Raw genomic sequence first — 23,624 nt, forward strand, 5'->3', positions numbered from 1 at the left:
GGGGGGGGGGGAAGGGCTTTAGGGGGGGAGGGAAAGGCTATGTGTGGGGCGGGGGAAGGGCAAGCGCGTTCGATCATGGCAGCGACTGCAAAGCCAAAGAATCAGTTGACCGCACCGACCTCGCACCTCCTGAATTGTGCACCCAAAATGCCGACGCAGGCAAGCCCTGACCCGCGCCCAAGCATTTGCGGCTCCCACCACTGGCCGCCGCGGCGCCAGCAGCCCCGCCAGCCGCAGCAGCAGTGGCGCCTCACCCCTACTTGGGACGTCGCCGGCGCGCCGGTGCACCCCGCGGGACATTGCGGTCGGCAGCAACAGCGGCAGCGGCAGTAGCGGCAATGCGCCTACGGCCGTGGGTGGCAAAAGCAGCTGCAGTCTGAAAGGCAGTGGCAACAGCAGCGGCAGTAGCAGTAGCTACAGCTCGGCGGCCAAGCAGCAGCAGCCCGGGCACCTGCGGCTTCAGCCGCTGCAACCCCCGCCTGTGGCAGCGCCGATGGAGCCGGCGGCGCGGCAGCAGCAGCAGCAGCAGCCGCAGCCTTCACAGCCACAACAGCCACGGGAAGCACGCCAGCCGCGCGAGCGGGAGGAGCTGAAGGCGGGGCAGGCGAAGGAGGAGCAGCCAGAGCAGCCGGCCGTGGTCGCGGCGGCGGCAGCGGCGGCGTTGGAGGAGCCGGCGCGCAGCGTCAACGGTGTCACTGCGGCTGCGGCGCCTCGTGCTGCTGCTGCTGCTGCTGCTGCTGCTGCTGCTGCCGGCCCGCCGTGCCTTCCCGCCGCACCCCAGCCCCCGCACTCCCCTGCTGCTACCCCGGCCCCGGGCGGCAGTAGCACCGCCGCTGCCGGCAGCAGCAGCAGCAGCAGCCGGTGCGGCGGTGCAGTGCTGTGTGGGACCCTGTACGCCCGGCCCCGACCCACGGCCGCCGCCGCCACCCCCACTTCTGCTACTGCTACTGCTACTGCCGTGACTGCCTCCGCAGCGTCAGCAGCTTCAGTTGTAGTGCGCTCGGTGCAGCCGGCGGCGGCGGCGGCGGCGGCGCCGGGTAGCAGCAGCCTGCTGCTGCGGCCGGTGGCAGCAGCAACCCCACGGCCACTCGCACGGCCCCTGCCGCGGCTGCCGACCTACCAAGCCCTGACGCAGTCGCACTTCGTGTCCGTCAAGGTGCGGGCGGGCGGGGCCGCGGCGCAGCAGCCACACTGCCACACTGCCGCCACATGCTGGTCGCACTCACCAGCCCCTACTGCACGCACTGTCCCGCCCTGCTGTACGCCGCCGGTCCCCCGTACATATCATTCACGTCCCGCCCCACCCACCCACACCACAACACACCAACACATACCATATACACTCAACACACCTCTCTGTTCCGCAGGTCCGCAGCCACGAGGCGGCCGGCGCCTCCTTCCCCGCCGCCGCCAGCCGCCTGCTCGGCACCTACCACTCCGCGCTGCAGGGTGCAGCCGCGGCAGCGGCTGTAGCAGCAGCAGCCGCAACCGTAGCGCCCGCAGATACAGCCCCACTGCTGCTGCCATCAAATCTATCGGAGTTGCAGCCGGCGAGGGCGGGGGCCACAGTGCTGACGCACCCAGCGGGCGGCCGGGCGGCGATAATCAGCCGCCTCCACAACAACCCCTCGGAGACAGCTTGCATTTGGGGGCAGGGGATGGTTGCGGACAGCCACGCTCTTCAGGTCGGCAGTAGCATCAGTTCCACCGGCAGTAGCAGCGCTGCTGGCGGCGCGATCAGTGGTACGGTCGCCCGCAGTGTGGTGGTGCCGGGCTGCGTGCACTTGCTGAGTGTCATCACCACCCTGCGCAGCCACCCGCAGCAGCAGCAGCAGCAGCAGCAGCAGCAGCAGCAGGGAAAGCAGCAGCTACAGCCACCGGCACAGCCGCAGCTACAGCTACAGCCGCTGCCGCCACTGCGCTGCTACCACCTAGAGGTGGATAGCATGGAGGACCTGGCGGCGGCGGCGGCGGCGGTGCCACAGCATGGCAGTAGCAACTGTGGCGGCGCCAGCAGCAGCGGGGCCGCCGAGGACTGCTACAGCCTGCTGTCGGGCCCGCTGGGCTCTGCTGCTGCTACAGCCCTGGGCCTGGGCCCGCATGGTGCGGGCAACGTGGAGGGTCCGGGGCAGGAGCATTATATTGCGGCGTGCGGCTGTGATGTGTGCGGCGCCCGCGTTGATGCCGGACGCAGCGACGGCGACGGCGGCGGCGGCGGCGGTGGGGATGGTGCTGTCAGGCTTTCAGGCTGGCGCCTCCGCCGCCCCGCCATTGCCGTGGCGGCTGTCAGCAGCAGTCCAGGCGAGGGTAAGGGCGAGGGCGACTCATCAGCCGTGGAGTTGGAGCTGGAGCTGGAGCTGGAGGCAGACGCCGAGGGCGGGCGCGAGGGCGAGGGTGGCTGGGGGGTGGAGCCGACGGCCGCGACGGGCGCTAGGGGTGCCGAAGGCACTGCCGTCGGCGGCGGTGGCGGCGGCGGCGGTGTGGGTGGCGGCGCGGAGGGCCGCATGCGGGTGCGGGTGGTGGCGGTGGGCTGTGGCGGCGAGGTGGCGGCGGATGAGGTGGTGGTGGTGGCGGCGGCAGCGGGGGTGCCTTTCGCCGCGGCCGCGCCGCGCCGTGGAGGTGCGGGTGCTGCAGATGACTCCCGTGCAGCGGCCCACACGGCGGCTGCGAGCTGCGTCGTCAGGTGCGTGCGCACGTCAAGCGTGGCGTCCTTGCGCCCAGTCCTTCCCAATGTGCGTCGCGGCGCCTCGCTCTCATGAATCGCCGCAGTCCTTGATCAAACTTTACACTTCCGTCTCTCCATCCGTAATTCCCTACCCAACCCCGCACCCTCTTGTCTGGCCCCCATGCTGTTGCACAGGCTGCGTGTGCCGGCACCCACACGCCCCGGCCTAATGCACCTGCACCTGCTGCCGCCGCCGCCGCTGCTGGAGCCGACCCGACATCTGCAGCACCACCGCCACCACCAGCAGCAGCACCAGCAGCAGCACCAGCAGCAGCACCGGCCGCTGGCCACACTGCCGCTGCTGGTGCTCCCCTCCGGCGCCGCCGCGGAGCAGCTGTGTGGCCTGTTCGACAGCATGGCTTGCGAGCTAGAGGCCGCGGCGGTGGTGGCGGACGAAGATGATGGCGACGTGCCAGCTAGTGCTGCTGCTGCTGGCATCGATGGTGACGGCATCATTGGCGGCGATGTCTGTGGCGGCGGCAGTAGCTGCCGCGCAGCTGCCTTCCAGGAGCACTGGCTCCCCTTCGCCGTGGACCTGGGCAACTTGCTGTCCATCTGCTACAGCCTCATTGCCACCGACCCGCCTGCTACACCCGCCGTAGGTGGTGCTACAGCGGGTGCTGCTGCTCCTGTGGCGGCGCCAGATGCCGCTGCGGCGGCCGGCAGCGAAACCAGCGGCACCCTGCACCTGCTGTTCCATCACGGCGGCAGTAGCAGCAACAACTGCAACGACGCAACGGACGGTAGTAGCAGTCAGGCTGTGGACGCGGCAATGCTGGCAATGCTACAGCCACTGGCCGAGTCGGTGCTCGGCTTCCTGGACCAGTGCAGTGGCACCGGGCTCCAGGTGGGCGCGGTGGCGGCGGACGTCAGTGGGCTGGTGACGGCGGCGGCGGCGGCGGCTGCGGCGGCGGCGGCGGCTGCGGCGGCGGCCGGCTCGGAGCTCGGCCCTGATGGAGCCTTGTCCTGCAGCGGCTGGCGCCGATACAGCCACCGCAATGGTGGCGGCGACGGCAGTAGCAGCAGCTCTGACGAGCCGCAGGAGCAGCAACCGCCACCAAAGTGGCAGCAGGATGATGAACAGCAGCAACTGCAGCAGCAGACGCAGCAGGAGGCGCCACATACGCCCCCGCTTGACGGCGGCTGCGTGGCGGATGCAGCGACCGATGAGCCACCGCCGGATCATGGCGGTGACGGCGGCGGCGGCGGCGGCGGGTGCTGCAGTGACTCCGTGTCCTCGCTGATGCACGAGTCACGGAGCTGCGACGCGCCGGAGCTGGGCGGCACCGGCGGCAGCAGCGCCGGCAGCGGCAGTAGCAGCGGCTCGGGCAGTAGCGGCTCGGGCAGCAGCTGCAAGGCCCGCAGCTGCAGTCTTGGCAGCGGCGGCAGTAGCGCCTTGCCTGCTGCGTCTGACAGCATGACGCTGCAGCTGCCGCTGCCGGCTGCTGTCCCCTGCCTCGCCACCTCGCTGCCCTCGCCGCCGGTGGCTCTCGCAGCGCCGGTGTCGCCGCCGTCAGGACCGGACTGCGATGGCGCCCTGCTGCTGCTGCCTAGCTGCGCCAGGAATGGGCAAGACGCGCGCGCCGGCGCGAAAGGTGGCGCGGGTGGTGGCGCGGGTGCTGGCGCTGCTGCGGGCGCAGGGGTTGCAGATGATGATGACAGCAGCCTTGAGGGAAGCAGCGGCGGCAGCAATGGCAGCGGCAGCAGCAGCGGTGATGATGGAGGTGCGCGCGAGGGCGATGGTGACGGTGGCGGAGAGGAGGAGGGCGACGCAGCCAACACAGATTCAATCGAGGGAGATGAGGGCGTGCGCCTGCTGCGGCTGCTGCTGCTGCGCCAGGCGGCAGACGACGACGCGGCGCGCCTTGCGGCACTGGCGGCGGCGGCGACGGGCAGGGCTATAGGAGCTGCTACTGGCTCCCGTCGTGGCCGCGGCGGTGACCGCACTCGCGGCCGCCGCAGCCCCATGGATGTTCAGCCGGCGCCGCCGCCGCTTCCGGAGTCGCGGGCTCCTGGCACTGCAGACACTACCAGCAGCGGCGGCCGCCGCCTGCGCGTGCGCGTGCCACCCGCCGCCGCTGCCGCGGCATTGGCAGGCGGCGCCGCCGCCACCCCTGGCGGTGTTGCCGCCGCCGCTTCGCGGCCGCTGGCGCTCGTGCTGCTCTCTCACACGCGCCTGCCGCCTGTTGGCTCCCTGGAGCGCAGCCTGCTCCTGGCTGTAGCGCTGCTGTGGCTGCTGCACCACATGGCAGCGGCGGTGGCGGCTGTAGCACTGGTGGCGGCGGGCGCGGCGGTCCTCGCGGCGGCGGTGGCGGCGGCGGTTGTGGGGGCGCGGGCGGCTGTGGGCATGGCAACTCAGGAATGGCTACGGCGGCGGGGCGCGAGGGGAGGCAGAGGCGGAGGCGGGGGTGGCGGTGGCGTCGACACACTGCGGGGTCTCGTGTGTACGGCGGCGGCGACTGCGTTGGCGCTGGCGGCAGCGACCGCTCGCGTGTGGGCCTGGGCGGAATCCGGCGGCTATGGCTAAGCGACGCAGCCGTATGTGCACCTTACCTACCAGGATGCTTCGGCTACACCGCTAGGTGGAGAGACCAGAATGCTTCGGCTATTCTGCTGAACACATGGGACCGCCGCGCATGTTGAAAGCTACGCCGATCCATAATCATTTCGCCATTCAGTAGTCGACGAGCATTTGTATTGTAAGACACGCGGTGGCCCGTGAGGCATGAGCATCGCTGTCACCCTCACGGAACACTCTTCCAGAAGTTGTTTATTGCTCGTGGGCCCTGAGGCAGTGCGTTACTGCCTCGTTTGGGGTGACGGTGCGGTATTGGTATTTGTACGAGAGCGCGCAGCAGTGGCGCGCACGCGTGCTGCAGCCTGAGGTATCAGTCGGCCGGCGTGGGGACGACGCATGGCATGAAGGAATGGAGATATTGATTCCGGTTGCTGATTTCATGGCGTTGATCTCGGAGACAGTTGTTTTCAACGCAGAAAGCACTTCTCTGTAGTACCGTATTGTGTCTGGGCGGCGGGTTGCACATGGTTTCTGGTTCCCCGTCTACAGTTTTGGTTCTTTAATGAGATGCGTGAGGCGAATCGACCAAGTCTGGTTCTAATGCCCAGAATGTTACACCCAGGTCTATCAGTGTTATATGAATGGTATGATGGATCCGTGGTTGCCGTGTTCGGTGAAGTGTGTGCGGCTGGCGGCTATGTTACGCTTGCGTGGCATGGGCCCCGCGCATGGGCCCCGTGCCGGCAGGGTTGCTGCCGCCTCGTGTGAAGGAAGAGATGCGCCGAAGAGTTGCTGTGCAGAAGACACGTAGTGGGATTGCGCCAGATTACAGCAGGACGGCATGAGAGCGACAGGCGCTGAAGGACGCGGAGCAACGCGGGGGGAAAGCGCGGAGGCAGGGTTGAGGTGGGGAGCGCAGCTATGCAGCGCTGGGTATGGATGGGTGCAGGTCAACGGTAACGGTGAGGCAGGTGGCGATGGTGGGTGGGGGTGTTGAGGGCTGGAGGGAGGCAGGGCGAAGGCCACGTTGCACAATTGTTGGGGAGCAGCTGTGGAAGCGTTGGAGGGCGGAGGCGGGATGAGGCCCGCACACAAGGCTGCCAGGGAGTAGTGCGGAGGCTGGAGCCCGGCGGCGAATGAGGTGTTGTTGGGGGGTTAACTCTGAACCAATCTTGTAGGGAGGGGGGGCAGCAGGGAGCGGCCGGCGGCAGCAGGCGGCGCCGCGAACGTGGCTGCAGGCAGGGGGGGGCTCAGTGGGGGGCTCACAGACGTTGCAAGACGCAAGAGCTCAAAGCGCGGAGACTTGCTTGCTCGCTTCGTCGCATACAAGTTGTTAATCTGTTGTTGCACAGCCTGGCACAGACGACCGGTCCGCTGCGCCCGGGCGTCCATCGGGGCCGGTGTCACGGTGTGTGCCGCGCCTCCCGCGCTGGAAAAGTGCAGTACGTTGGAAAAAACGTTGTGCAGGGGGGCAACAGCATGGGATGGGGGGCGTGGGGGCGGGGCCGTGTCTGTTGGATGCCGTGCCTTGCACTGCAGCGCAGGGCATCCGTCGTTGCGGCCTGCTGGCTGGGGCCTGACTCAGTGGTTGGGGCGTCCGTCGCTCGGGGGCGCGGCAACACGGAAGCCACTGCGCCCAGTGCGCAGTGCTGCTCCCTCCAGATCTCCAGTAACACCTCAAAGAGGCCAAGGCACGCCCTCCCAAACGCAGCTCGCTCACGAATCATGGATTCATCATGCATGGTCCAACCCCACACGCCTGCCCGCCTTGGTTTGCAGACTCGCTCGGAGTTACAGCTGCCTGTCCCTGGCCCTCACCTGTCACCAACTATTCACCCTAACAACCAAGGCACAGTCCCAAAGCACTGCACTAAGGCATCCGCAGCAGCTCTTGTAGCACAGCACAGCCACCGACGCCGCCGCAACCACCACCCCGTGCGCAGTGCGCAGCACCCCTTGCACATGCACGTTTCTCTTCTCGCCACACTCATTTCCCTCTACGAGCTCCTGACCTAATCACTTCAACACTCAGCTGATCTCGGCCCAGCCCACAGCCCACAGAAGCAATCGCCCTGCGCGAAGGTGTGTTCAGCCCGCTCCAAGAGCCAAGCCCAGTGCCCCGCGTCCTTCCCACCACGCCAGCCGCTGCTCCAGTGGCGTCTCACCACCAAGCCGTCGCTGTCGCCAACGCTGCTGGCCACCTCCACTGCCACAAAGCAGCCATCCCGCCTGTACCCTGTACGCCCCCTCCCAGAGCTGCCAAACAACTGCCTCTCTACCGTTACTCCTTTCCCATCCTCGGCCTTCCCCTTCTACCTACCTGTCCCTGTCCCTCCCTCTTCCCCCTCTGGAGTGCCGCTCGCCAGCCGCCCTGCTCTCTCTGTCTCTCTACTCGTCGTCGCTCTCAAACTTGGTGCTGAAGGTGGCGTGCGGGTCGATGTTGCCGCCGCGGTAAGAGCCGCGCTTCTTCTTGGTCTTCTCGTGGCGGAAGTCCCTGTGCGGGTGGGGGCATAGGCCGGGGGGGGGGGGTCAGGGCATAGGCCGGGGGGGGGGGGTCAGGGCAGGAGGGCCAGAAGATTGCCGCATGTGGCAGAGTGCGTGGTTGGTCAGCCGCAACCCCCTCTTTTTCGTATTCAAGCCCTTTCCCACCGCTCCCTAGCAGTCTCACCTCATTTCTTTACCCAGCACACCCTCGGTGTCTCCCCACTGGCCTCCTCCCTCCATGCACACCTCCTTACGGGATTGGTTCAACGTTAACCCCCATGCACACCTCCTCCCTCCCCCGCTCACGCCACACGCCACACGCCTCAGACCCCCACTGCCCGCCTCCCCACGCTGTCTCCCCCCATCCGCCCCAAGCCCCCCTCCACCTCCCCGCCTCCCGCTACCGCCCCGCCCCCGCCGCCTCCGCTTGCACTCACTTGCCGCGCACTGCGCCCAGCACCTGCTGCGCCTTGTAACCCCAGCCCGCCTGCCCGAACGTGGCCTCGTAGCGGTTGTCAATGGCGCCCTTCTTGCCCAGCCACTGCGGCAGCAGCAGCAGCAGCAGCAGCACACGAGCGGGTCGGATGGTGGGTGGCGGCACGGGGGAAACCAGAGGGGCCGGGCTCCTCCACCCTTCTCCCTCTCGCACAGCCCCGCCACCTGCGCGCCTGCCCCCGCCTGACTGCCACGCCACGGCCATCTCCCCACCGGACCCCGCTTCCGCCGCCGCCGCCTCACCTCCTCGGCCTTCACGCGCTGGAAGGCCTTGCCGGCGGTGCCCACCTGCAGGGGTAAAGGGGGCGGGAGGGGGTGAGGGCAGGAGGCGAAGGGGCTTGAGGCCGCGCGACACGGACGCGACAGGCGCGGGCAGTAGCAATAGCTGGATGAGGGGGTGAGGGGCCAAGGCGCCCTGTGAGGCGCCCTGTGAGGTGCCCTGTGAGCACTGTGCCGAGGTGAGGCTGAGGTCGCGTCGGTGCAGGGGGGGGATCCCACCGCCCGCACCGCCCACACAGCCACGGCGTTGCCCCAGAACACGTTCCTCCAACCCCACCCCACACCCGCCGCACAACGACGGCCGTCGGTGTCCTCCCCCGCCGCCGCCGCCGCCCCCGCCGCCCCCGCCGCCGCCGCCGCCCCCGCCGCCGCCGCCGCCCCCGCCGCCACCCCTGCCGCCGCTGCCGCCGCTGCCGCCGCTGCCGCCGCTGCCGCCGCTGCCGCCGCCGCTGCCGCCTGCGCGGCGGCCTGTCTGCCCACGTGGGCCCCGCATTGGGCGCGGCACCGGTCGGCCGCAACCCCTCAACTCCCGCCCCTACCCTCTTCTCCTTTGGCTTTGCGCCATCGGGGCCACCCGCCTCGCAACCGCTGCCCCCGGCCGCCGCCTTGGCGCCGCCCCCGGCCTCGTCATTGGCGGCATCGCTACTGGGGGACCCGGGCGGGCCGTGGGGTCCTGCCAGCCAGGCACCACCCGGAGGACCCCGGCAGGTTCCGCAAACAGCTGTCAGGAAGCCGTGTGGCGAGTCCAAAGGTGAGAACCAGGCGACCGACCCGACTGCCTGCCCGGCTGCGGTGTCGCGGCATCGGGGTGCTGCGTGCTGTGCGCGGTGTGCTGCTGTCACATGCTGCTGCTCCTCCCCCTCGGACCCGACCAGAGCCGCCCGGCCCCATCGCAACCACACGTGCAGGCAGGGCAGCGCAGTCGCCGCCCTCGCCTGCTTGCCCTTCCTCTCAAACCCTGAAACCTGAACCCCTTCACCCGATCCCCATTTCTGATCCTTCCCGCATTTCCTTGCCCATACCCCAGCCCAACGACACTGCCCACACCCGCACCTTGCCCGGCTCCTGGCTGCCCTCCCGCGTGCCTGGCGCAGGCGACTTATCCTCCTCCTTCTCCTCCTCCTCCTTCTCCTCCTCCTCCTTCTTCTGCTCCTTCTTGTCTCCGCCCTTCTTGCTGGTCACCTTCTCGTCCGCGTCCGAGTCGGAATCCGAATCCGAGTCCGAGCTCTCGTCGTCCGAATCCTCCGCCTTCTTCTTAGCTTCCGCCGCCTTCTTGGCAGCTTCCTCCTCCGCCGCCTTCTTCTTTGCTGCAGCCTCCTCCTCCTCCTTGGCCTTCTTGGCGGCCTTCTTGTCCTTCTTATCCTTTTTAGCGCTGCCGTTGGCCTCCGGCTTCGCCTCCTCCTCCTGCTGGGGCTCCGCCTCCGCCTCCTTCTTCTTGCCCTTCTTGTCCTTCTTCTTCCCGCCCTCCTCCGCAGGGGCCTCCTCCTGCTTTGGCCGCTTGGCCGCGGGCGCCTCCTCCGGCGCCTCCTCCTCCGCCTCCGCGCGCTTCGCCTTCTTGTCCTTCTTCTTGTCCTTCTGCAAGGATCGGACCGGCAGCGCGGTGGACTCAGCCAGCTATCATGGCGTGGCTCCGGCGCTCTCACGGTACGATTGTCCCCTCGTTACGTTGGCTGGACCCCGTATGTCCCCTCGCTGCCACGCGCCCCCATGCGCCCCCACGCCACGCCTCGCCGCCCCCACCTTGTCCGACTTGGGCGCCTCCTCCCCCTCCTCCTTGGCCTCCTCCTGCATGCAAAGCGCGTTTTGAGATTGACACATGTGCCGTGCAGCATTGGAAGGTTGCCGACGGGTGCGCGGTAGAGGCGCCTGCTTGCCTCGGCCTTCCCCCCTTGTCCCGCGGCTCTCTAGATGGCTCCCGCCCGCTCCCCAGGGCCTGGCGCGACCGCACCCGCCAGCCGCGCACCTTCTTGTCCTTCTTCTTCTTGTCCTTCTTCTTCTCAGACACCGGCGCAGCCTCCTCCTTCACCTCCTCCTCCTTCTTCTCCTTCTTCTCCTTCTTCTTCTTATCCTTCTTGCCGCTCGCGGGCTCCTCCACGACGGGCGCCGGCTCCGCCACTTCCTCCGCCTTGGCCTTCTTCTCCTTCTTGTCCTTCTTCGACTTCTTGCCCTCCTCCGCCTGCAGGTTAACGCAATCCAGGGAGCGTCAAAATGTTAGTTTGAGCTGTTTGATGGGTGTGTAGTGGGCACTTCTGAGAGCTGCGTTGCGCCGGTGGAGCTGCCAGTGTCGAACTGGGCACCTTGCGGGTAACACGGTCGGCGGCAGCGCCCGGGTGTTGCAACAAGTGCTTCGCTCAGCGCGTTGTCCTATGCAAAGAGTTTGCTAAGTGTTCTATGTACCCCTGAAGCGCCCCCGTCAGGCTATCGCTGCGCCGCAGCTGCTGCTGTTCCCCGGTGATGAAGGGGCACGTCGGGAAGGTTCGCCCAGCCCAAAGGGCACGTCGAAAAGTGCCAGACTACCGAAACAAGACACACATGTATATATCACACAGAGCGCCCCTAAGGACCACTGGGAATGCCCAGGGGTGGGGTTTGGGCTGCATGGCGCCGTCGGCCGCCGCGCCAATGGCCTGCTCTTCGCGTACTCACCGCGGCGTTCTCCACAGCCACCTCGTTCTTGCGCTTGTCCTTGGCCATTTTTGCTAAGGACTAATATAAACCAGCGAAATGTGAGTCGGTGCTTATTGCTTGCGGCACCGCGAGACTGGCAGACCCGGCTCAGAAGGCGGTGCGAGGCAACGAATTCCTGTCGTGTCACGTTGTCTAAGACAAAGTGACAAGTGCTGGCCTGACAAACTGCATCGGGCCTGCATTGTCGCCCGCTGGAATTCCACCCCGTTGCGGTTGGCACTCGCAACCAGCATCAAACACCGTTGTACCCCTATACATACAGGTTAAATTGTCATATGAAACTCGCTCGCCATTGAAGTTTGCTCCGACATGCACTTGGTGTCGAACACACCGCTCTCGAGCCCGTTAGCGCCATCCAACCCAAACTTACGTCATCTTGAGCTCCATGTAGCTCGGTCGTCGCGGGCAGTCGCGCGGTCAGAGATGCGTGCAGGCAGTCGCAAGGGCCCCAGCGCAGCACCAGAGGCCGGCCCCGCTGTGGCCGAGGACGCGCAGCGCTACTACAAGCCTTCCTTCTCCGTGGACCCCTGGCAGCAGCTGAAGGATGCGCCCCCGCGGGTGTGGGGCCAGGAAGCCCCGGCAGGTGGGTTGGTTGGACCGGGGCCGCATATGGGGCGGGGGTAGGGTCGCAGAGAAGTGGCACGCAGGGGCGTGTATACGGTTGCTGTTTGTGTGTGTCCCCATGCAGCACGTACTAATGGGCTATCCACCGCCTTGTCATCATGCATTTCGCCGCAGTCGCCTCGACTTCCTCAAACGCCGAATACAGCAGGCGGGGCGCCGACGGCGGCAGTAGGGGGACGGCGCGCAGTGGCGGCCGGGGCGGCAGGGGGCGGCAGACGCAAAGCAGAGGCGGACCGCAGCAGCATCAGCGGTGGCATTCCCCAGATGAAGCTCATGAGCCCGTGCCACAGACAGGAAATGGAGAAGGCTACGGTGGTGGCGACACGCACGCGGCGTCAAGGCCGCGGAGATTGCAGCCGCCGCCGCCGCCGCAGCAGCAGCAGCAGCGCCAGTGGCCGCCTCACGCCGCCGACGCATCACATGCTGCAGACGGCGCCGCCCTAGGTCAGTGGGCAGCTGCCGGACTGGAGGCGGGCGGTGGCGCTCAGGGACCGGAGGAGGCAGGCGGTGGTCGAGGCAGGGGCGGCCGCCACCGCCACCGCGGTGGTGGGCGGGGCAGGGGCGGTGGTGGTGGTGGTGGTGGTGGTGGTGGTGGTGACGTGAGTGAGGCGGGGCGCGGTGGTGAGAGCGCAGAGCGGGGGCGGGGGCGGGGGCGCGGGTGGCGTGGCGGTCGTCAGTAAGCGGCAGCACACCGCAGGAGGGGACGGAGGGGGCGGGGCGGAGGAGGATGGCGTGCCTGCACGTGCGGGTGGTCAGCAATGCTGAGGACGCAGCGGCGGGATACAGGCACAGGGCACGGCTGGGAGGCATCGGGCATAGGGCCTGACGCTGACCCGCAGACCGCAGTCTTGGGTACGCGATGGGACAGGGTTTAGGCAGGTTGGCGAGGTCCAGGTCGCAGTCTTGGGTGGCGGCGGCGCTGGCAGGCCCCGCAAGCCGACTGGTTTGCGGTGTGACATGACTGCACCAAGAGGGACGCCGCGCCCATACTTTTGCACTCTCTTAAAGCTGTACTATGGGGCGCAAGCTCAGTGCTCCCACCCACCAGCTCCACGCACCATCTATGCCTGACTGCCCTCCTGCCTCACACACCTGCCTGGTCAGCATACGGTAATGACACTCTGCTTCTTCTTGCTCATGTCGCATTCGACTCTTCGTCCTTTTGCACCATTCGCCCGCTCCGTGCAACGCATGCAGGGGGGCCTTCGCGCGTAGCCCAATGCGCACGAGGCAGCTCCGCTGCTCGTGAACAAACATGCATGTCTAATCAGCGAATCCGCCCCTCGTACCAACCGCCGTGCCCTCAACTCGGGAACACAGCACGAAGCAAACAAACACAAACAAAATGCTCACGCACACAGTAATTCAATCAACAGCCGATGCAGCGCAACCTGCATACGTAAAACCGCGTGCACCATCGCGCTCTCCATTTCGGTCAACGCAGGGAGGTGCCGGCATCTGTTCTTCTCTTCTGACTCACGCCGCTGCCTACAGTCCTCCCATAGCACCTAGGGAGCTCTCAACTGCAAAACTTGGATCACGCAAAGCGGTGCTCCGTCGAATTCCGACACAACAAGTCTTATATCCGCCGCGCGCCGGCGTGCGGGGCGCCGAGCCCACATGGTGCGAGGTCATGGTACAGCACCTAAAAGTCACCGCCCCTCGTGTCCCCCTCCCCCCGTGCCTGCACGTGACGCAGACACGAGCGGCTCTTCTGCCTGCTGCCGCACGCCCACACCTACCCGCTAGCCCCCCCCCCTCCGCAGACCGCCCGCGCCGCCCACAGCGCTGCCCCCCTACCCACGCGTTTGCCGCTCTCTCTCATGCACAGCCCAGCAGCACCCATGCCTCCTCCGCCCGGGTGCCTTCCAGGCCGCTGACCCACCAGCCGCCAGGCCTCCATGGCCCCACAACAGCAGGCCTCACCCCCGCCCCCCACAGCTCCTCCTCCACCCCCCACAGCTCCTCCCCCTCCCCTCTCAGCTCCCCTCTCAGCTCCCCCCTGTCTACTTGCCGCGCAGCTCCACCAGTGTGGCCACCACGCCCGGGTCCGCCAGTGTGCTGGTGTCGCCCAGCTGGTCCTCCTCCTTGCTCGCGATCTTGCGCAGCACGCGCCGCATGATCTTGCCGCTGCGCGTCTTGGGCAGCCCCGGAGCCTGCGTGGGGGGGTGCGGGAGCCCGTATGTGTGTGTGTGTGTGTTAAAGAGCACAAGGAAAACGTTGTGTGAACGTGTGTGAATGTGTGTGTGTGTGTGTGTGAGAGAGAGAGAGAGAGGCGAGCGGCAGGAGTACGAGTGTGTGGCGCTGTGTGAACGCACCCATCACCAGCAACCCTCCCCCACCAACCCTGCACCAGCAACCCCCTCGGCAACCGGCACCGGCAAACGCACCCAGTGGATGACGTCGGGCGCGGCGAAGGCGCCGATGATGGAGCGCACGCTGCCCACAAGCTCCTTCTTCAGCTCCTTGGTCGCCTCGACGCCTGAGGGTGACAGGGAGGGGGGCCGGGTGGTGGTAGGGGCAGCGAGGTGTGTGTGAGCGCTGGGTGGGTGGGGCGGTGTTGTCTGGCGTAGCGGCGGGACAGACCCACGAGGAGGCACGGTACGGTGACTCCGGTGAACGCGCGCCTTCAACCAGGTCTCCGGTCTCCAGCCCCCTCCCACAAAAACGCACGCTGGCGGCCCTCTGTCCTTCAGCTCGCCCTCCCTATTCCGCGCCAAGACATCCACGCCCACACAAAGTCGCGGAAGCAGCCCCCAGCCGACCCAGCCCCTGCGCCCTCACCAGCCATGAGGGTGACGTAGGCGTAGATGCCCTGCCCCTTGATGGGGTGGTCGTAGCCCACCACCGCCGCCTCCGCGCAGGCGGGGTGCGCCACCAGCGCGCTCTCCACCTCCGCCGTGCCGATGCGGTGCCCGCTCACGTTGATCACGTCGTCCACCCGGCCCGTGATCCAGTAGTAGCCGTCCGCGTCGCGCCGGCAGCCGTCGCCTGCGAGAACAGTGGGCGAGCAGTGGGTGTGAAGTGGGTGAGGAGGGGAGGAGGTGGGTGTGGAGGATGTGGGTGTGGGTGTGGGTGTGGTGTTGCCTGGCAGCCGAGGCATCCATCAGCTGTGCAATGCCACGCCGCGCCACGCCAGTTGCACCCCCTGCCTGGAGCCTGGAGCCGCCGTGGAGCCTGGAGCCAGGAGCCGCCGAGCCCGCCAACCCTGTTCCCCACCCTGTACCCCTGTGCCTGTACCCTGCCCCCCCTCCCGCACCCATACACCCAACACGCCCTGTACACACACGCACACGCCCTGAACACGCACACGCCCTGTGAACCACACGACGCACCGGTGAAGTAGTAGCCGGGGAAGGGGCCGAAGTAGTTGGACTGGTAGCGCTCGTGGTCGCCGTACACGGTGCGCAACGTGGAGGGCCAGGGCTGGGAGATGGCCAGGATGCCCTCCGCCTCGCCCTGCGTGCGTGCGTGCGTGTGTGGGTGTGTTTGCTGAGGGGAGAGGCAGGAATGATGGTTGGCAGAGCGGTCAAGGGAGGCAGAGAGCGTGGGTGGGGTGGGTGGGTTTAGTGGGCTATGGTGATGCGCCCACAATGCACTACGGGCGCCCACGCCGCCGGCCCCGCACACGTGTTAGTCCCTTTCATACACACCACGCCCTTATACACACACACACACACACACACACACACACACACACACACACGCCCTCATACACGCGCCCCCTACCCTACCCCACGCGCACCTGCAACTCGTTGCCCTTCTCGTCCAGCACCACTGGCCGCACGCCGAAGAAGGGCAGCGTGGCGCTGCCGGGCTTCTCGGGCCAGGCGCCCGGCAGCGGCGTGATCATGTGTCCGCCCGTCTCCGTCTGCCACCAGGTGTCCACGATGGGGCACCTGCGGGGCGGGGGTGGAGGGCGGGTGTGGAGGGTGGTGGGTTACAATTATGGTTATTTACGAAGTGAAGGCGAAGCCAGGAGGCAGGTGGCGGGGGGAAGGCGGTTGCAGTGATGTTGAGAGTGAGTGGTGTGAGGGGTAGCATGGAAGGGGTCTGCTGGGAAAGAGGGCTACTGGCGCTGCTGCCCACCGCCGTATGCACACACGCACACCCGCACACGCACGCCGTGTCAGCTTCGCCCAAACCCGCTCGTCCCCCAGCCCCAGCCCCCAGTTGCCGCGGCCGCCAGCACCCATGCCGTATCCTGCTGGCCTCACGCAACCCACAACCCACTCCACCGCCGCCCCCCCCCACACTTCCCCCCACCATCCATCCCCCCACCCGACCACCCTCCCGCCCGACCACCCTCCCCCCCTCCCCCCCTCACTGCCACTCACTTGCCCTTGCCCACCACCTCGTGGTACCAGCGCCAGGCCTCGGGGTTGATGGGCTCGCCTGTGTGTGTGTGTGTGTGTGTGTGTGTGTGTGTGTGTGTGTGTGTGTGTGTGTGTGTGTGTGTGTGTGTGTGTGTGTTGAAAAGAAAACAACAAAACGAAGCCCGCCTGTGTGTGTGTGTGTGTGGCCGGCCGACAGGCGGGGTGAGTGTGGGGTCGGACCGGGTCGAACTTGACCTAACCCCTTGCCGTCTCAGGAGTACACCCACGCGCTACCGCTCCCTCTTTTCGAATTTTTCGGTTGGTTCCACGGGCTCCTCCTCGCTCTTCCTCGCTCCGTCCGTGATCTTCTCTCCTCTTTTTTCTGCTTTCCCATGGGCTGGTGTGGAAACAGACCGCCCTGCCGCTCCCTCCCCCCTGCCTCCCTCCCCGCCTGCCTCCCACCCCTGCCTCACCCACGGAGCCCAGCAGCTTGAGGCTGCTGGTGTCGCACTGCGACACCCACTGGTCGCCAAACGACATGAGCGAGCGGATGGCGGTGGGCGCCGTGTAGAACTGCGTCACGCCGTGCGCCGCCACCACCTCCCAGCAGCGGGCGGGCGTGGGGTGCGTGGGCACGCCCTCAAACACAATCTGCGCGCGTGGCACGTGGCGTGCGTGGCATGTGGCGTGTGTACGTCAGCACGTGTGGCGTGTGTGGGCCGGCGTGGCGCGTGCAGCTCCGCGCATCTCCCCGGCTCCTCCTCCCGCCCCTGCACCCTCGAACCCTCCGCCCCGGCAATCTCTACCCTCCTCCCCTCCACACACAACCACCTCCACTGCTTCCTTAACTAATCATGAATGTAACCCCCCTCCCTCCCAAACCACCACCACCACCACCGCACCTGTGTGGTGCCGTTGAGCAGGGGGCCGTACGCCAGGTAGGAGTGGCCGGTGATCCAGCCGCTGCGGGGGGTGGGGAGGGGCGGGGAGGGGCGGGTGTCAGCCGGGGTGTGGTGGTCGGGGGAAGGGCATGAAGGGCGTGGCGTAACGTGCTGTGTGGGGTTGCGTGGCGTGGGGCGGGGCAGGTGAGAGACTTTGGGGTGCAAGACTGAGGTGTAGACTTCCCCACTTCCTCCCCCTCCCCGCCCTTCTCCCCCTCCTCCCTCCTCCCTCCCTCTCCCTCCGCTCTCCTCCGCTCTCCTCACCAGTCGGCTGTGCACCAGTACACGTCGCCCTGCTGCAGCCCGAACACGTGCCGCATGGTGGTGGCGGCGTACACCATGTAGCCGCCCGTGCTGTGCAGCACGCCCTTGGGCTTGCCTGAGAGCAGGAGGGGGGCGGGAGGGGGAGGGGAGAGGAGGGGGGGGGAGGGGGGCAGGGGGAGGGGAGGGGGCGAGGGGAGTCAAGCAGACTACATGACACTGGTCAGGAGGAGAAGGGAAGAACGAGAGGCGGGCGGTTTGAAGGGGTTGGGGCGGGGAGGGCGGTGTTGGGGTGCTGGGCGAGGGGCTGTACAGGGGGTGCATCAGTGGTGGCGGCAGCCGCGGCGGAGACCTACCGCACCAGTGCCTTAGCCGCGACCGGGGACGCACGCACACACATACACACATACACACGCACATACACATGCGCACACGTGTTTGGCGGCTTTGTTCCGTTTGTTTTGTGTTCAACACACACACACATGCGGACACATAATATAGATACGGTACACACACACACGGGCTTCGATGTGCTGTTTCCTTAACACGCACGCACGCACGCGCATGCACGCACCCGTGGACCCCGAGGTGTACAGCAGGAACAGCGGGTGCTCCGCCTCCACCCACTCCGGCGCGCAGGTGGTGGGCTGCGCCGCCACCTCCGACTGCCACCAGCGGTCGCGGCCGGGCGTGAAGGGGCAGTCGGCGGCGGGCACGGCGTTGTCGTTCTCGTACACCAGCACGTGCTCCACCTGAGACCGGGGGCACAGGTTTTAGAGGTTTGAGCGAGTGACAGGCAGAGGGCCGGTTGGGCAGGCGACGGCATGGTTGGGAAACGGCGCGGCCTTGCATGGGCATGGCCGGGCAGGGCAGGGGGGCCCATGTGACCCCTTTCGCTCCCACGCACACCACATATGAACCCAACACGCGCCCAGCACGCACCGTGTGTCCGGCCTCGGCGCTCAGCTTGCATGCCTTGTCCGCAATCTTCTTCAGGTCGATGGACTTGGGGCCGCGCATCACGCCCGAGGCCGTCAGCAGCACCTGCACGCAGCCATGAAGGGGGGGGAGGGTACATTCATGACTACTTACGAAAGTGGGGGGCGGAGCGGGGCAGGAGGGGAAGGGGCAGTGTGCGTGACTGGGAATGACAATGGGTCGTTGCCGGGGTTGTGCCGGGAATGATGAGGCAGTAGGACTTAGGCGTGTTTGACAGTGCCGAGCTCGTGGAGCGTGTGACTGGTTCCCGTGCCTGCCTCTTGAAATGCGTTTCCAAGCATGATGCCCTGCGGCCACGCTCCTGGTGTAATCTTTTACACGGACCGAGTCTAGCCGCCCTTGCCATCGGACAGCCGCCCCGCGGCTCCTCCCTGTTTGCCGCCCACACGCCCTCGAAGCTTCACAACGCTCGCACTCAACCCCCGGCCTCGTCCAGTCCATCCGTTTCGGACCCGTTGGGACCGTTTTGCGGCCATGTGGGACCGGGCCCGTGCCGCATCCATCCTTGCCTGTCATGCGCCGCTCACCCACTGCACCCAATGCCCCCTGCCCTCCCGCACACACACCCCACGCACCGCTTGTTTCCGTTTCCCACATCCCGCTTTCAGTCAACACAATGCCCCCTGCTCCCCTCCGTCATTCCTTCCTTCGGGCGGGCGGACTGCATTATCTTGCTTCCCCGTCACGCCACGTCACGCCACGCCACGTCACGCCCCCACCTTGGCCTTGCAGTCCTCCATGCGCTGCGCCAGGCTCTCCGCGCTGAAGCCGCCAAACACCACCGAGTGCACGGCGCCGATGCGCGCGCAGGCCAGCATGGCCAGCGGCAGCTCCAGCAGCATGGGCATGTACACAGCCACCGCGTCGCCCTTCTTCACGCCCGCAGCCCGCAGCCAGTTGGCCTGTGGGCAGGGGGGGAGAGGCAGTGTGCGTGTGTGTGTTGGATGTAGGGCGCGTGTGTGCAGGGTGTGCGTGTGGGAGATGCTGTGTAGTGGATGCGCAGTGGGAGACGCGGTGTGCGATACCCATGTGGTGCATCCAGCCGCCCTTGCCGCAGCAACCGCCCTCTCTCGCCTCCCCCTCTTTTCGCTAGCCCCTCTTCCCCGCCCTTCGCCTGCGGCTATCCCTGGTGCTCTGTGCACTCCTCTTTCATGGCCATGGATACCTCCCGCCCCTGCTCCAAACCCACCCACTCAACCCTGCTCCCACCCATACCCGGCACGCACCAGCTTGCAGACCTCGTCCAGCGCCTCGGCGTACGTCATGCTCTTCTCGCGGCCCACGTCGTTGCCCTCCCAGATGAAGCACGTCTGGTCGCCGCGGCCAGCAAGCACGTGCCTGTGTAGGGGGGCGCGTGCCGTGGGGTGTGTGTGAGAGAGAGGTGCGGTTGGTGCGGTAGGTACGGTTGGCTGGTGGGGTGGTATCGCCAACGCAACTCAGGCCATGGGCGCATCAAAAATACGGCGTCGCCCGGAATGGCCAACACCCGCCGCCCTCACTTCTGCCCTCTGCTTCAACAAGACCGGGGCTTCCTCCAATGAGGTGCATCGGTGTTTTGCCATGCGTGTTTGGCCTTCGATATCCTTGCATACCTAGTCCGCATCCTTCATTCGATCCTGATTCTGATCTGCCTCTTCTCCCTCTCCCTCCTCCCCTACATCGTCTCCCCTCCTTCCCTCCAGCCTGTCCCTCCTGTGCCTCCTGTCCCTCCCCTCCCTCCTCTCCCTGCCCCCCACCTGTCCAGGCAGTTGTAGGCGATGTTGGTGGTGGCGCCGCGGAACCACTCCACAGAGATGGGGCCGGCCCGCACGTCGAAGTTGTAGCGCATGTGGTCGCGCTCCCACTGCACACACGGAAGCAATGGAACACACACATGGACACACGGAGGTGGACCACGTGTCAGCAACAGGGTCCAAGCGGCCAGGTGTCCAGGGGTTGTCCGATAGTGACCGGGAGTAAGAACAGCAGGGAGCGCGTTGCTCGGGCCTGTGCATGCCAGCTGCGCCATCCGGACCTACCTCCCTGCACCAACCCGCAATCGCCCCCGTTTCTTCCTCCCGTTACCCTGCCCCGCAACCTCCCCTCCCCTCGCCACCCCCTGCCCCGCTCCCCCACCCCCCACCTTGGTCTCCCAGTGGAACTGCTCGGCGATCTCGGCCCAGAAGCCGGCCGGGTCCTCAATGGAGCGCTTGTAGAGGGCCTCGTACTGCGCAGGTTGATGCGGTGATAGGGGCGTACAGGTGCGGAGGAGGAGGGCACTGGGTGAGTGAGGCTCGTCGGTGAGACGGGGGTAGTTCAATCGGAGGAGGGCAGGACTGGGTGAGTGAGGCTCGTAGGTGAGGTGGGGGTGCGGGTTGGGGCTGCTCCAGGCGTGCCCGGGGCGGCAGGTGGCATGGTGTGGTGTGTCGCACTGCTCCGGCAGCTCCGGCCGGGGTTCGTTTGCCGCAGTGGCACAGAGCGCAATGATGGTCACTGGGGCTACATGTGGGGATGCCGTACTGTGCATTTCATTTGAAAGAGTAAAAGGTGCTGTTGCCGGTGCTCGCGGGTACCCCGAGCAGGTCAGAGAGCTGTTGCTGTTGCTGGTGCTCGTGCGTGTCGTGTTGCGGCGTGTCATGCGGGCGGGCACGCAGCAGGCAAGGCGGGGTAGAAGGGCAGAGGAAGGCGGTCCTGCCCCCCATGACGCCGACGATGTAGCATGTCAAATCCCGGACTGGCATCCCCGATTGCGCCCCTGTGTCTGGGAGCGGCCTTCAGTTACAAGCCATGATTTGCGGCCCTGTGTCGCCTGCTGCACGTTGTTCCGTTTCGGCACCCACGCGGCCTGCAGGCCTGGCGCCGTGCCCGGGCCCCGGAACCCCCTCCGGACGCCGGCAGTCCCCCGCGGCCGCCGGGGAGGCGTCAAAGGGGGTCAACAAATTCAGTCCCAGGGGATACGACCCCTACAGGTCAACAGGGGCCTCTCGCTGGTCCCGAGGCCGCACGCACGCACGCACGGCGGAGCACGCTGACAGGGCTCGGCGGCAAACTGACTGCTGGCCTGCGGAGTGGCCTACCCGTGTCGCAGCCGCTGAGTAGGGAACCCTTATTCACTCAAGTGACAAGGCGCGAATTCACCTGTTGCTTGTCCTGCACAAAGCTCGTGTTCAGCGTCGACGCGCTGACAGTCGTGGGCGCCTCGGGCGCGGCAACGCGGCAGGGCGCGCACTGCAAGCAGGGCGTCATAGCGCGAAGTCAGGCAATACCCAATTTGGCGACGCCAGGCCCCAAATGTCGCGCCGCTCGCACGGAATCGTCTTTTAGCGCTCCAGCGAACTCACCCGAGAGCTCCGCGGTGCATGGCGAAGCGACAGGCGAGGGGCGTGGGCGTTACCTGCGAAGGGCAAAGTGGTTCAGTCGCTTTCTTGCGCGGAACCGGCGTGCGCTGCACATTCCACGCCTGCGCGAGCCCCAAACAACTCACCGCACACCCCACGCCGCTGCTGCTGTTGAGGGCTGAAAGACTTTGTTTGCATGGCGGCCGAGCTGCTCCAAATATCGAAAGAAGTTCGGGGAGTCGCGAGTGTTGCAGTCAGGTCTTTGCGGCCTCTAACGAGCGCGACGGTAGAGACTGTGTGAGCGACAAGGTCTCTACACTTGTGTCAAGATCGGGTCGAATGTCAAGAGAGTAATGTCCGGGGCTTGTAATTTCGGGAATTACCCAACCACCAGTCGCAGCCTGTCGACGCCCCCGCGCCCGCCGCTTTGCACAATGTGTTCTGCATTCAGAATACATTACAATGCGACCAATTACGTCAGGGTCGCGGAGCCGGCACGGTTGCACGCCCTTCCTCCACCCTCAGCACCCCACCACCCTCCCTCCTGACCTCCCTCCTCACCACATCACACCTCGCAACCCTTCCCTTGAACCCTACACATCCGCGCAGCCCGCCAGCCGGCCCTCTATCAGCGCGATGCACTGCCCCACGCTGGCGCCGCGCCCCATGGCCGCCGCCAGCTCGGCGTGCAGCCGGGAGTGGCGGCGCAGCAGCTCGGCGGTGTTGAGCACCGCCCACCGAACCTCCGCGTCCGCCTTTTTCTGGGTGAACTGTGACGGGAAGCGGAAGGAAAAGGATGGGAAGGTGTATCAGTTGTGGTGATGAAATTCTCAAGGTGCTGTTTTGTGCAGATGCTTGCGTACTGGCGGCGAGGTAGCGTACCAAAAGCTACAAGCTTCGAAGAAATGGCAATCAGGATGCCACAGCGCCCCAACCCTGCTGCGCAAAACACCGCCTTCCCACCTTCCCACCTCCCCAACCCCTCCCTCCCCCTCCTCCCCCCCGCCCCATGTCTCACCCCCAGCGCCCGGAACATGTCGTCCAGCTGTCGCACATCGCCCAGCCCGCCCTCCGCCACGCCGTACTGCAGGTACTCCGTCACCACACCCGCCAGCGCCACACACGTGTAGCTGTAGTATTGGGTTTGGGGGGGGATGGGGGATTGGGTTGGGACATGAAGTTGGAGGAGGTTGATGAAGGCCCGCAGAAGAAGTAAGATGTGGCTGGGAGGATTCGGACGTCGCGCGAAAAGTCGTACAGGGGCGGATGCAATGCAAAACACATTCACCCGCCCGACCCCAACCCACACTACGCCACGCCATGCCGCCCCAAGCCGCCTCACCGGTCCAGGCTGCTGGCCTTGAGCCGGCCCCCCGCCACCTCTGCCGCGAAGGCCGAGTCGCAGAACCGCGTGCCCGCCTGGATGTTGAGGGCGCGGTACCTGGCGTGGGGGGAGAGGGTGTGAGGGTGTGAGCGTGTTAGGCGAGTGAGGGTGTAAGGGGATGCGCGTGGGTGAAGGTGTAGGTGCTTACTATGGGGGGGGGGTGAGGAGGTGGGGTCGCGTTTCTAACTCCTAGGTGGGGTCGCGAGGCCCGGGTTGCAGGCGCATACTGCAGAAAGCGTTTGGTCGTGGCCACACCAGCCCGCCCCCCACCTGAGGAATGCGTCCAGCGAGCTGAGTGTGTAGGCTCGCGGCAACAGCCCAACCAGGTAGGCCACCTTGGGGGGGGGGGGGAGTAGGGTGGCACGGACAGGGAGGAGCAGGGGCGGAGGGTTTCATGTTCAGGTTACGCGGCACGCAATGAGGTGGCGGCGGGCGTAGGGGGGAGAGTTCGCAGGTCTCTCTGGGTCCCGGTTGACTGGGGCTTGGCGTTGACTGCCTGCCACCATCGCCTCCCCTCCCCTCCCCTCCCCTCCCCTCCCCTCCCCTCCCCTCCCCTCCCCTCCCCTACCTTCCCCTCCCCTCCCCTCCCCTCC

At 66.6% G+C, this 23,624-nt stretch overlaps 5 protein-coding genes across 5 annotated transcripts in view; 2 read left to right on the plus strand and 3 right to left on the minus strand.

Moving 5' to 3' along the window:
* Positions 1-6,412, plus strand: part of CHLRE_01g055350v5 (uncharacterized protein) — a 9,542-nt gene extending 3,130 nt beyond the window's left edge. The window contains exons 6-8 of the mRNA XM_043059037.1: positions 160-1,156; positions 1,368-2,683; positions 2,861-6,412. Coding sequence (XP_042928951.1) covers positions 160-1,156; positions 1,368-2,683; positions 2,861-5,252 — 4,705 coding nt within the window. The 3' untranslated portion in view covers positions 5,253-6,412. The remainder of the gene's footprint in view (positions 1-159; positions 1,157-1,367; positions 2,684-2,860) is intronic.
* Positions 6,413-6,834: 422 nt separating this feature from the next.
* CHLRE_01g055400v5 (uncharacterized protein) lies at positions 6,835-11,310 on the minus strand. Its single transcript, XM_043059038.1, has 7 exons — positions 11,148-11,310; positions 10,465-10,677; positions 10,242-10,286; positions 9,555-10,076; positions 8,466-8,510; positions 8,165-8,268; positions 6,835-7,737 (listed from the first exon to the last, which is right to left on the minus strand). The coding sequence occupies exons 1-7, from the start codon at positions 11,193-11,195 to the stop codon at positions 7,632-7,634; spliced, it is 1,083 nt and encodes a 360-aa protein (XP_042928952.1). The 5' UTR covers positions 11,196-11,310; the 3' UTR covers positions 6,835-7,631.
* Positions 11,311-11,470: 160 nt separating this feature from the next.
* Positions 11,471-12,792, plus strand: CHLRE_01g055404v5 (uncharacterized protein). The gene is made up of 2 exons (XM_043059039.1): positions 11,471-11,772; positions 11,928-12,792. Exons 1-2 carry the CDS (start codon positions 11,613-11,615, stop codon positions 12,491-12,493), a joined length of 726 nt encoding a protein of 241 aa, XP_042928953.1. The 5' UTR covers positions 11,471-11,612; the 3' UTR covers positions 12,494-12,792.
* Positions 12,793-12,800: 8 nt separating this feature from the next.
* On the minus strand, positions 12,801-21,980 carry CHLRE_01g055408v5 (uncharacterized protein). Its single transcript, XM_001700178.2, has 18 exons — positions 21,794-21,980; positions 21,651-21,703; positions 21,448-21,537; positions 20,453-20,536; positions 20,067-20,173; positions 19,557-19,668; positions 19,050-19,232; positions 18,274-18,375; positions 17,906-18,083; positions 17,335-17,449; positions 17,032-17,092; positions 16,603-16,780; positions 16,151-16,208; positions 15,559-15,712; positions 15,149-15,272; positions 14,598-14,804; positions 14,204-14,295; positions 12,801-13,969 (listed from the first exon to the last, which is right to left on the minus strand). Exons 1-18 carry the CDS (start codon positions 21,843-21,845, stop codon positions 13,820-13,822), a joined length of 2,100 nt encoding a protein of 699 aa, XP_001700230.1. The 5' UTR covers positions 21,846-21,980; the 3' UTR covers positions 12,801-13,819.
* A 112-nt stretch (positions 21,981-22,092) lies between these two features.
* The window catches only part of CHLRE_01g055412v5 (uncharacterized protein), a 2,508-nt gene continuing 976 nt past the window's right edge, over positions 22,093-23,624 (minus strand). Inside the window, exons 3-6 of the mRNA XM_043059040.1 lie at positions 23,302-23,366; positions 22,990-23,088; positions 22,666-22,777; positions 22,093-22,417 (exon numbers count right to left, since the gene is read on the minus strand). Coding sequence (XP_042928954.1) covers positions 22,241-22,417; positions 22,666-22,777; positions 22,990-23,088; positions 23,302-23,366 — 453 coding nt within the window. The 3' untranslated portion in view covers positions 22,093-22,240. The remainder of the gene's footprint in view (positions 22,418-22,665; positions 22,778-22,989; positions 23,089-23,301; positions 23,367-23,624) is intronic.

Source organism: Chlamydomonas reinhardtii, chromosome 1, assembly GCF_000002595.2.
Source record: "Chlamydomonas reinhardtii strain CC-503 cw92 mt+ chromosome 1, whole genome shotgun sequence".
In the NCBI taxonomy this organism is placed as follows: Eukaryota; Viridiplantae; Chlorophyta; class Chlorophyceae; order Chlamydomonadales; family Chlamydomonadaceae; genus Chlamydomonas; species Chlamydomonas reinhardtii.